The following is a 13,443-nucleotide window of genomic DNA, read 5'->3' on the forward strand; positions in this document are numbered from 1 at the left end:
ACCACACCTGATGCTCTAAGTTCAACCAACAGATGTTCAATAGGATTGAGATCAGGGCTCTGTGGAGACCAGTCAAGTGTGGTGACATTCATGTCCACAAACCATGCAGTTACAGCAGCAGCCTTATGACACAGCGCATTGTCCTGTCTTGCTGAAAGAGACAATAGTCAGTTCTGTAGAAATGCCACAAAGCAGTATGCATTGCATTGCCCAGAATGTTCAGATATCTCTCGAAGTTCAATGTTCATGGTACTACAAACAGAAGTCTGAGGCCAAATCAGGAAAAACAGGACCATACCATCTCACCGCCACCTCTGAATTTTATAGTCGGGATTGTGCACTCTGGTAAGAGACATTCATAAGGCATCCACCACACCTGTCCATCTGCTCAGTAGAGGATATAGTGTGATTTGCTGCTCCATAACACAGCTTTCCAAGCTTCCATGTCCCACTATACACACTCTTTACATTGAAAATGACACTGCATGTTGGTTCAAGTAATGTGGGGCTTGCATACTGCGGTCCTACCATGGAAACCCATGTGAGCCTTGGTTCTGAATGTTTCTGTGCAGATTCATATTAAAGTAGATACCTGGAACTCCGCATTCAATATGTTGGCTGACGAATCGTGAATTTTACAGATTATCCTTCATAGCATCCTAGAGTCACATTCAGTGAGTGTGACAGTGAGTTATCCACTGTGGGTAGCACTTGTAGTTGACACCCTGTGCTCCCATCTCAGTATAGTATCATTGACTATTGACCTGGGATAACCCAATTTGTGAACAATTTGCTTTACAGATATCCTTGCAACATGGCATCCTATCACAATGCCTTGCTGCTATTTCATCTGGACACAGTTGCACTAACTTGGAAGCATCATATTCCTCCAATTTATAGAGGCTACAAACACAATGCACCTCGCCCATTGGAGGCGAGTTGCACTGTGTGCATTGATCCCTATATAGAGGATCAGAATTCCAATGCTGAACAATCAAGTCATTGTGTGACTCAACATTGGAGTCATATGAAGTCCAAAATTATTCCATTTTTGGTCAAATCAAGAATCCATGTAATCAGTTGAAGTTCATCAAACTTATATTTGCGCAGACCATACTCTAGTAAATAATTAACTACAGGCTGCAAAATGAGAAATGATAAGTAATATTCGCACTATCTCTAAACTATAACAGATAATCTCATCCATACCCAGTAGCAAACTACTAAATATTGTACTATGAATCTAAAGTCTTCCAGGTTAAAGAAACCTTCATGCAACCCACATTACAAGTTTCAGCCTCTTTGTTTAAAACAAAAACTGTCAACAATCCAGCAATCAACATATGGATAGTTAACATCACTGGAGCATTCTCTTACTCCTACTGAGACTTGCATTTTCTTTTCAAAAAACATGATTACGCACTGTGCCTAAAAAACATTCCTTGCCACAGTTTCCTGCATAACACCGAACAATCTTCCTCTTAAGCAACGATGCCAATACTCTTCATTTTGAAAAGTATAATCCTCATTATTTAAAGCCAAACTTTTTCAAACTAATCTTAAATTCATGTAACTATGAATTTAAGGTTCTCTGAATTTGAGTCTAAACTGGAATGATTATTGCAAAACATATCCTTCTGACATATTCAAGATTTTTTTTTGTCTTTGTAATGCACTCGAGATATTTTATCTGGAACAGACAAATCTACAAGCTAATAGAAAGCAAAGTCATGGGGAAGAAGTCCCCACCTCTCTCACATACCGTGGCCAACTACTGTTTAGAACACTTATACATTTTTCTGTTGTCATCCATATTTACATATACATGTATCTGTAATAATATTTTTGCAATCTGGCCATATCCAGAAAATGCTTTGATTCTCTTCTTTCAATCCCCAAAGATTTAGATACCTACGATATGAATTCAAGTGGATTGTAACTCGATGATAAATGTAGAGTTTTTTTGACTCCCTACAATCTGAGCCAATTGCAAGAATTCTAAAAAAAATATAACTTTATGTCCACAGGTTTTAATCAGCAACAAAATGTTATCTCTCATATTCTGGACAAACCAGCCATTCTATTGAGAATAGACTTTAGAAACACCATTCAGGAAAGTCGTGGAAAGTCATTCAAGAAAAATCATCAGCATAGAGTTGATAAAGATCACAGAATCCTCTGGTCAGAGACATGCCTAATCCATGAAGATCATTTAAATTTGAATGTTATTTTAGAGGGCTCTGAAGTTATTGTATTGACAAAACTTAAAATATTGTACTTTCTTACCAAAAGTTTGGGAGATTATTATTATCATTAAACATTATTCTTGTATTTATACATGTATCTGATTATCCTGTATATTCAGATATGGCATAAGTACTACTAAAGATGTTATAAAAGCCTTCATATGTTCAAGAAGTTCATCATGTTAAAGCTGAATACTAGAAATGCTCCTTCCTTTCCTTTATTAATAGTGCATGAAACAATCATATTATTTAGAAGGATTTCTTTTGCCTATTTCAGCATGGTATTTTTGTAATTCCTCTGATGTTTTTCATCCCTTCTTTTTTTTCCAGGGATGATCCACTCTTTTCCAGTGAACTCACTCACTTTAAGAAACTACCACAAAAAAAAAAATTAAATAAAATAAAATAAACCAAAGATAAGTACTATGAGTTAACTATATTTGAATTTAATGCCTCATATATTAACCTTGAAAATTTAAGATAACTACAAGATTACGAACAGTATATGTATAGTTGATTATGCAAATCTATAAAAGAACAAATAACTTACCAGAATTAAGTTCTCTAACTAAAGATGACATAGCATTAGTAACAGAATCAGCAGCCACAAGCAGATCATTTCTCAAGCTACGTGAACTCCCAGATTGAACAAACGTCCTTTTAACTTCATCATCTGTACCAGTTAAGTTATCAGTAGTTGGAGCATTACTACCAGGTGTAGTTGGAGCACTCTGCGAGGAAGACATAGGATATGATGTGGAAACTGGGGGTGATTTAGAGGTTCCAGATCGTGGTGAGCTGTTTGGAGTGGATCGAGGTGACTGCTGATGGTTCTTAAAAGGAAATAAGAATAAAATACTACATTATTTAAAATACTGTCAGTGATACTGATCTCCTAAATTTAATTTAGGAGATCAGTATCACTTAATTTAAAATTAAGTGACACTCTTAATTTAAAATCACGTCAATTACATGTAGTTTTTGCAAGTTTGTTTATAATGTGATTTGATAATTTTTAAAATATTCTGGGACTACTGAAATAACACATGAAAAAATAATAGTGGCAGGAGTAATATATAAACTGAGGATAAAGATATTCTGGACAAATGGAGTAATTATTCTGAATATTTAAGAAATAAAGTAACCAGTGATAAAATTAGTTAAAAATCATCATAAGGTTGAATCCCATATGATTATGTTTAATTGTGCCAAATGGAAAAACTGAAATGTGAGAATTACACAGAAATTTCCATAAATTATACCTGAGAAGAGCCTAGAAATATTGCTCAAGACCAGCTTAGTATTATTTCTAGGACTTACAAGACTCTGTAGAAGATCATATTTGCTACAAATCACAATACTTATCATACCTCCTCTTGAACACATCCAGCATTGAAGCATTCACCACTTTCCATATACAAAAATAGCTTTTTGCTTCCATTCTCACATCTATACAGTTTCAAGGACTAAAATTTCTCCTTCCTCTACTGCTTATCTATTTGACAGACCCTTTCACCAAATTATGTCTCAATCATATTTCTTCTCCAATCCATCTATTTCTGCAGAGCACATTCTCCCAATCTGTCTTCATATCCAACATTACTAAATCCATCCTAAGACTTTCCTTTCCTCTTTACTCTCTCTCTCTCTCTTTGTTTTCTACTCATCTAGATATTCAGGTGACCATATCTGTGCAAAAAAATCCAGACATGGCCTGATTAGTGCTTATATTAGTGCATTATCACCTCTAATCTTTACTAATTCACCTCCTCCTCTCCAAAAAACCAGGCATCCACTTCAATCCAAAACATTACTTATTACTCTGCACAGCAAATAATACTATAAATACCAAATCTATAACCTTAGAATATTATTCTCATGTTTGGAGTGGTGCATCAAAAATTCCCTCAGGATGTTTATCTAGGAGATGCAATCTATTTAAGACATGAACCCCTCCTCCCACTTTCTCTCTCTCTCACACACACGAATATACACACAAATTCCTTCACACTTGCTCTTTTGACATTATACATTCAAGGATACAGTTCCATTTCAATTATTTAATATCAGTCCCACAGAGAGGCCACAAAGTTGTAATGCAATAATGGTGTGTTGTGTGTGTGTGGGGGGGGGGGGGGGGGGCAAGTAGCTGAGGAGAAAGAAGGACTCTGTCAATGTGCTAGCAGAGGTTTGTATTCACTGGGGAAAATGGTATGGGAAAGAATGAAGGAAGAGGATGAGAAGTTGAACAGGGTATGGATGATAACCAGTGGCTGCTTGTGTTCCTACAAAATCATAGGAATGTAGAGGAATGGTGATGGCCAGCTGAGTGGTGCAATGCCCATGAACATAACAAAAAATAAAAGACAAAGCAGAAACAGAGTGGCTATGAGAAAGCAATCCGACAGTCTGTGAGAGAGAGATAATCTAATAAGCAGACTTCTCTCTTCTAAATGCCATCAAGAACTTTCTAAGAGGTTTTGGAGTGTACAAATGCAAATATAAAAATAATATTCTAAGTTAAACAGATTTGGAATTTATAGTGTGTTAGGATTTGTGCAGGAGAGTAGTACTATTTTGAATGAAAATATATATTACATTTTTTGGAGGCTGAGTCTGGATGTGTATGTGGATAGGGGGAAGTGAAAGTCAACTCAAGAAGATAAAGTTGATCATGACTAGAGATCAGAACATTATCAAAAGTAAGAGGGATGGAGTGAAAGATTCTTCCAAGAGACAAGGCAGGATTGTCTTGATGGCATTTTCTTTTCTTTTCTTTTTTATGGGGAATGCATCCATGAGAGGTTGGTCAACCTATAGCACACTAGTATTGTGGATGCATCAGATCATCTGCATCCCATTGGAGAATGGTGAGAAGATCAGTGTTTAAGACTTTGATTATGGAAGATCTTGAAGCATGCATTATGAGAACTACAAGGTTTCTCAAATGAACAAGAGGAAAAAAAAGAGTATAGTCATCATTAAAATTATGGATATTCTTTCAGGGTTACACAGTGATCAGCTCTCATTATGAATAATTATGAAGAAAATATGTATTAGAGAACTTAATTTAATTAGATTAAAATAAAATTCTATGCTTTCATTTTACACAAATTATGAACTCTACAGCTGTGTTATTATAAATAATTATTTTAATTGCCCAGTATATTAGTACATAGTATATACTAATATACTATGTTGTATTAGGTGACTTTAACAGCCATAGTGTTAACTGGGGTTACACAAAGTCCAATGAAAATGGAGAACTTGTTGAAAACCGGGCTGAAAACCTTTCTCTAAACATGATACATAATTCAAAATTCCCTGCATCTTTCAACAGTGGCAGATGGAAGCGAGGCTACAACCCTGACCTCATATTTGTTAGCTCAAAAATATCCAACATTTGTGTTAAAAAGGTTTTAAATCCGATTCCACATACTCAACATAGACCTATAATGCTTCAATTCAACCCAGCAATTATGCCTAACACAGTTCTTTACAGATGCCGATTTAATTTTCCAAAAAGCTAATTGGAAAGGTTTCATGGAAGATCTCGACCGCTCCATAGAACAAGTTCCTCCAAATCCTCAAGAGTATCCTGAATTCATAAAAATACTGAGGAAAATTTCCACCAAACACATCCCCCGAGGATGCCGCACAAACTACATTCCAGGCCCTTTCTAGTGACATACAAGCCCAGTATGCTGATTACTTACAACTTTACAACATCAGCCCCCCCCCTTCTCAAAAGAGACTATCCAACCAGGAGAAAAATTATGCTCCAAGATGGCAGAGGAAAGGTGTTCCTCATAGAAAAAAGAAATAGAAGCCCTTGATATGACCCATAGTAGCAGAAAGGCATGAAACTTTATCAACAGAATTAGGAAGGATTTCATTAAGCATATGAGCATCCGCAGGTAACAGCTAATCGAATTGCTCACCAGCTGTTGCTGAATGGAAAATTCACCAAAAAATGCATACAAAAAATAAGATACTTAGAACCCCAAGTGAGGAACAAAATATGATTAACTCAGATTTCACCATCACTGAACTCAACGCAGCCATAAACTTATTAAAACCTAGAAAATCTGGAGGCCTTGATGATGTCTGTTGTTAGATCCTGAATGAAGGAATCTTGCAAAGAAATCATTCATTCAGAATCCAACATATTAAACTTACCAACAAAGAGAAATACCTGCACATCAGCTGAAATTTAAAGTGAAACTTCTTTCACATTATGTATAAAATTTGTATTCTTTATTTCATGTACCATATATTTAAGCTATTGTGATCATATTAAGATTTTATTTAGAGTATGTCTTAAAAGAGGGATAATCTGATTTAATTTAAGCCTCACTTAAGCTGTGTAAAAATAACTGTGAGTCATCAAATAGTTACTAAATAATAATTCTTGGAAGGTATAAAACTACACGTGTACAGCGTAACGCTGGCGGCAGTAGCATACACGGAACGTACTTTGACGTGAATTCTGGGAATGCAAGAGCATAACAGCGTTGGGAGAGCAAGGGATGAACCCAAGGGGAGAAAAGAGATGAGTCGTGTGCAAAGGGGACTCCGAAAAAGAGGGCGCTCTATTGAAGAATATAAGGGAACGAGCACTGTATCATGGATCTCTCTTGTCGTATCGTTTTCCTGTTTGGTGGCTTGGAAGTTAGCGGGAGTTCGCGTAAAGGGGGGGGTGAAGCGTCTGTGCTAAGATAAGATGTCGGACAGCAGGCTTTCTTGGAAATGGAGAAGGATTCTACGCAGAGCTGAAGGTAAAAGTTTCTAGTCCTAGCAGAATCAAGCTGTCGCTGAGAAGTCCCATCGAGTTGTTCCTGAAGCACAAAGATTTAAGTCCATTTTCATCAGAAATAATGAAGATAGCATAACCCCTATGTTGCCGTATGGACAGCCAATAGACAAAAAGTAACCAGAACGTACACATGGTGCTGAAAGACGCGGAAAAAGTTCGGTAAGGTAAAATTACTCTATTTTGTGTATAAAATTCATTAGAAGAGAGAAGATTGTTTGCGAATGTAAAATTAAGAACAGTATTCTAAAGAACTCTGTGGACAGTCTCTAATTAGGAAGTTAACCTCCTTTGAGAGTAAGAAGAATTGTTTGGAAGAGATCTTTGTGTTGTATGTGATTGAGTTAACTTAACAAGATTAGAATAGTGGATTTATAGTAACTGAGTAACATAAGAATGTTGGTTTATATTATCTTATGAATAGCATTGCAGAAAGGAAATTTAACTTAACTTCATATCATTTGCAATCTATCCCAGTTTTCAATTACTGTGTTTACGATGTTTCTTAACCTTTGATTTAATTTAGAATATGTCAACCTCTTAACTCGAGTCCTTTTATTTAGTATTGAGACAAAATTGAGTGTACGAATTTTTGTGTATTCTGTCTAGATATTCCAATAAACATGTCATATTTACCTAAACCTGAGTCATGCCTGATTACGATTCCAAACTACCACTTATAAAAATAGAACCTATTTTGGCAGGAAGGAATTAGGAACTGTATATATAATAGATTTAGGTCACGACTGCAATAATCTGAATCTATACGGCAGTGTTAAAGTAAGATATTGTGTAAGAAAGCCTCAGAATCTAGTATTGTCTCCCTGAGTAAAGATCCTTTCTACTATAGGATACTGGCTGGCGCAGCATAAAAATAAATTTGCCAGTATCCGAAGAGGAAACAATCCTAGATGTAAGCATATTAGGCCCGATATCTGAAGGAGTAAAATAGTGATAGAAAGATAGAATAGATATATATAATACAGAATATATAGAGAAAGCAATGACATAACATTAGAGCAGCTGGTAGGATTTTAATTGAATAAGGTTGTGAAATGAGAAGGGATTTTATCAAGTAAACAAATTGATTAAATATAAAAGAAGAAATATAATCGAAAAAATAAAATAAAACACACAAATAAAAATATTTAACACTGTAATGAACAAATTAAACATTTTGGAACCAGAACTAAAGAGTGGTTATTAAAGCTATATAACGCTTGTCTCAGAACCCTAAGGATACCAACTATCCGGAGGCATGCCAAAGTGGTAGCATTTCTGAAACCAGGGAAAACTCCAACAGAAGCAAAAAATTACAGGCCTATATCACTACTCAGCAACCTCTTTAAACTCTATGAACGATTAATTTTGAATAGGCTACAACCCCTAATCGAACCCCATCTTATTGCTGAGCAGGCTAGCTTTAGACCAGGCAAATCCTGCACATCAAAAATTCTCAACCTCACTCAATATATAGAAAATGGTTATGAGCAAAAACTAGCCACAGGAGAAGTCTTTGTAGACCTAACTGCAGCATATGATACCATAAACCATCTCACATGCAAAAATAAAATACACAGAATAACTAGAGACTATCGCCTTGTCCTCCTGATCCAATCACTCTTGGAAAACAGATGCTTTTATGTGGATCTGGAGGGTAGGAAGAACTGCTGGCACCTCCAAAAAAATGGCCTCCTCAAGAGAAGTGTGTTATCACCATTACTTTTCAACATCTACGTCAATGATCTCCCCATCTTTCCAGGAACTAGAAATTTTATCTATGCTGATGATCTCACCATAGCTATTCAATCAAAAAATTTGAAGTCCATTGAAACTACTCTATCACTTGCCTTAAATAGTCTAACGACATACTATACCAGCAATCAACTAAAACCAAACCCCTTGAAAACCCAGACTGGCCTTTTCCACCTTAACACTTAACAATAAGGAAGACAACAAGAAGCTACAGATTTCTTGGGAAGGCTCTAATATAGAACATTCCTGGAACCCAATCTACCTCGGTGTGACTCTCGATCGCACCCTCTCATATAAAACCCACATAGAAAAAACAAAGGCAAAAGTGAATGCAAGAAACAATATACTAAGAAAGCTTACCTCCTCCAAATGGGGGTGCAGACCCTAGCACACTGGGATCTTCTGCCTTGGCCCTTTGCTATTCTTTGCTGAATACGCCTGCCAAGTATGGTCCAGATTCCCATGCTGAAATATTTGATCCAGCATTGAATGAAAGCTGCCGCTTAATTACAGGATGCCTGAAACCAACACCACTAAAAGAACTGTATACTTTGGCTGGTATTGCACCCCCGCACCTTCAATTCGAAGATCTGCATTCTCAGCTAACGAAAGAAGCAAACAAATGAATGATGAACGCCACCCACTATTCGGCCAGACAGCAGTGCCCCAAAGACTAAGATCCCAACACAGCTTCCTGGCAACTGTTGAACCACATGAAAACCTCCTAGAGACAAGACTTCAACAATAGTTTGCACTATATCCTAAAAATAATACTAGTATTCCAACAGCCAAACATCTTCCACATGGTGCCCACTTGGACTGGAATACTTGGAAAATCCTCAACAGACTTCGAACAATAGGACGCTGCAAAAAAACCTCATCAAATGGGGCTACCTCACTGGCCCAGGCAATTGTGAGTCTGCGACAATCCAGTGGAACACCTTTCTTGTTCCTTCCAACACCATGCACAAAAGAGGACCTTATATCCTGCACAGAAAGGGCAGCTGATTGTGAGGAACATCTGACCATGTGTATTGTATATAAGTTATGTATCGTTTCCTTTTTTTCCCATATTTAATTATTATTCCCTGTATAATCCACCTATCAAATCTAAGCTGAACTCATTGTAATGTATCCTAATTTGTTGTAAATCATGTTGTACCACTTACTTACTATTGTACCACTTGTGTTTGGATACAAAATAAAATTTTAATTTCCAGACATTTCGACCTTCGTATTAAGGTCATCATCTGGAGTATACACATATATACACAAAGACAAGCTAAATTACATTTCACATAGTATGCTGAAGAGACATTGATTTGATCAATGATTATTCTACTGGCCTGACCTCTAGTGAAAATAAAATAAAACTACAATAACTACAAAACGACATCAAAGAAACATTCTTTCATATACATAGTTTTGCAATACTAGATTTAGGATCCTGGATTACTTATGGTCCTATTTATAATTAACTCTTAGGTTAAGTGGGTAGAATATGTGCCTTACATATTGGGGTTTTTAGACCATCATTATTGTTAAGATTAGGGTGATTGATAAGAATCTCACAGGCCTTCTAAAACTTATATTCATACTATGTTTTGGTGTGATGTAAACAACAGGTGCTTTTCCAGTCAATTCTATGTAAAGTGTTCAGGGCATGATCAGAGATACCAGCTTGACCATAGTTATTATATTTAATGTGTAATTTATGTTCCTTTTTTCTGTTAGGAATTGCACATCCTGTTTCCCCTATATAGGGTAAATTACAGGTGCAATGAATACAGTATACTCCTGGATGGGCCTTTGGAGATCTTTGGATGAGCAAATCTTCAAAGCCCTGTTTTTTAGTTTTTTAACTTCATGGATTGAGCTTATCTACTAAAAGATTTGATATGCAGAAGATTAATCATTTGCAAACATTATGTTAAACAGAATTTAGATGCCAAAACACTTTTCATTACATTTTAGAATCAAAAAGTAAAAAGCATACAAAGATGAATAACAGTTCTATTTTCGGATATTTTAAATGTCTACATGAACCAATATGATAAAAATCATCACAAAACTATATTCATATCAAGAATGATATAATTTAGGATATTTGTACTGTATAGTGAATCATATTTACCTTTAATAATTTCATGAGAACTTCTAATTGCACCATTAATTCTCTTCTACTTTCTTGCAAAGAAGCCAAATGAGTTTCTAGTTCTTCTTTTCTTTGTCTTAAGGCACGAAGCTCTGTAAGTAAAGTAGGACTCTGCTCAGATTGCAATGCTGCATCTTCCTGCTCTTGTTGTTTTCTTAAGCAAACTATCTCTCGCATGATTTCTCTGGAATTTAAAAAAAAACAAGTTTGCTATCAAGATTTACTTCTTAATGCAAACAGAAATCAAAGAAAATTTTAATTTTTTTTTTTTGAAATATATCTATGCAAAGAATGATTGATGATTAAAGTCATCCTAAGAAAAGAAATCTCATCATAGGCAGAGAAGATATGTATTGTCAAAAAGTAAGAGTAAAAATTTTTTTTTTTTGGAAGTAAGAATAACGAGTTATCAGTGCAATTAACAAAGTTATCAGAATCCCAACAATATTCTTTAATTAGAATTTAGATATGTAAAAGTTTATATCAGTGATAAATAGAAGGAAGGAAACAGGTGTAAGAAAAGAGCATCGTGGGCCTAGCATTAATTGATTTGAGGACTGAAATTTATCTCCCATCATCGAATGATTAGACAAATAGTTAGTACAGCTGTTCTCTAACAGGATGCAGAATAATGAATCTTGACATGTGCATCAATGAATGTTCGGAGTTGTCTTTAGATGAGAGATGAATTTCATAGCCCAGTGTGAGACCACCACCCCACTAATTGAAGGTCTGAAGTGGGTTGCAAAAGCTCCATGTTTGGTCTCTAGAGTAGGATTTTCAGACTATGTAAAAAATAAATTCAAATACAGCAATACCTCACATAGTCTGGGTAATCGGTTCCACCGACATCCCGGACTGTTTGAAACCGGACTAATCGAGGAACTAAATACATACAAAAAATTATAATTGGTTCCAAAAAAAATATTCTCCCTGTTTTTCAATAAATAAAACAAGATTAATAAATTCAAATGTCTTTATCAAAAATAATTAAACAAAAAATACATATTTTTCGTAATTCATTTTTTATTCTCTAAAAATTGCAATATCGATGTCCGCACATTTTGTTTCTTTGGTTTTTTTCTCTTCATACATTTCTTTGTAGCAACAAATTGCAATCTTTATCATTCGGCAAATTGTAAGGCTACGTTCAATATTGGGATCAACTTCCATAATATGCTCTGACAAGGTTTCAACCATTCCAATAATTTTTGATAGTTGTTCAGCTGTTAATTCTCATGCAGGCACTTCACAACACTAAAAATTGCAATATCGATGTCCGCACATTTTGTTTCTTTGGTTTTTTTCTCTTCATACATTTCTTTGTAGCAACAAATTGCAATGTTTATCATTCGGCAAATTGTAAGGCTACGTTCAATATTGGGATCAACTTCCATAATATGCTCTGACAAGGTTTCAACCATTCCAATAATTTTTGATAGTTGTTCAGCTGTTAATTCTCATGCAGGCACTTCACAACACAGTCATCATTGTCTAAGTTGTCCTCCTGCTCTTCATAAGCTCGTTGTTCATCCATGTTAATAAGTGTTTCATTATCCAGTTCATTAGTGTTTGATTCAATGCACTCAATCAAGTTGACGGAATCTTACTCTTTGAAACCAAGTTGCTGTCCAATTTCCACTATGTTATTAGTGACTTCAGCAAAATGAGTTTCAAAACCAATGAAATCATTTGTGCAATGTGGTATGTTTCCATACTGCTCTCATATTGCTTGCCGTTAATTCACGCCATGCTTCACCTATATTTTCGATAACATTTCTGTTGTAGCTCTTCCAAAACTCCGTTAAATTCCATTAAAGTAGGCGCATTTTCTCCTGTTATAGCTTTTATGGCTTGCGAAAAAGTGCTGCGCAAACAACAGGCCTTAAATGTATCAATGACACCGTGATCCATTGATTGGATCACCGATGTCGTATTTGGTGGAAGAAAAGTTATTTGTGTATTTTCATTTAAATCACAAAGACAAGTTGGATGACTGGGGGGCATTATCTAAGATCAATAAAATCTTAAAATCTAATCCTTTTTTCTATGCAATAATATTCTGTTGTAGAGTAAAAATAGTTGGTGAACCAATCTTCAAATAAAACTCTTGTGACCCATGTTTTCTTATTTGAACGCCACAACACTTAGAGATTATTTTTTGATACATTTTTAAAAGCTCTAGGATTTTCTGCACGGTACACAAGCATCGGTTTTAATTTGAAATCCCCTACTGCATTTCCACCTAATAACAGTGTGAGAGACAGTCTTTTGAAATTTTACATCCAGGGCATGACTTTTCATTGGCTGCTATAAAAGTGCGTGACGGCAACTTTTTCCAGAATAATCCCGTTTCATCAACGTTAAATATTTGTTCTCTTTGTAGCCACCTTTTTGTATGATTTCACTCAATTTCTTCGGATATCTTAAAGTAGCCTCTTTATCTGCACTGGCAGATTCGCCAAAAATACGAA

The 13,443-nt window shown here is 35.5% G+C and overlaps 1 protein-coding gene across 1 annotated transcript in view; it reads right to left on the reverse strand.

Moving 5' to 3' along the window:
• The window catches only part of LOC150108119 (dystrobrevin beta-like), a 262,083-nt gene that overhangs the window by 78,146 nt on the left and 170,494 nt on the right, over nucleotides 1-13,443 (reverse strand). The window contains 2 exon segments of the mRNA XM_090415602.1: nucleotides 2,797-3,079; nucleotides 10,949-11,153. Coding sequence (XP_090271728.1) covers nucleotides 2,797-3,079; nucleotides 10,949-11,153 — 488 coding nt within the window.

Source organism: Typopeltis vanoorti, chromosome 3, assembly GCF_054136105.1.
Source record: "Typopeltis vanoorti isolate ZY-2024b chromosome 3, IOZ_Tvanoo_1.0, whole genome shotgun sequence".
In the NCBI taxonomy this organism is placed as follows: domain Eukaryota; kingdom Metazoa; phylum Arthropoda; class Arachnida; order Uropygi; family Thelyphonidae; genus Typopeltis; species Typopeltis vanoorti.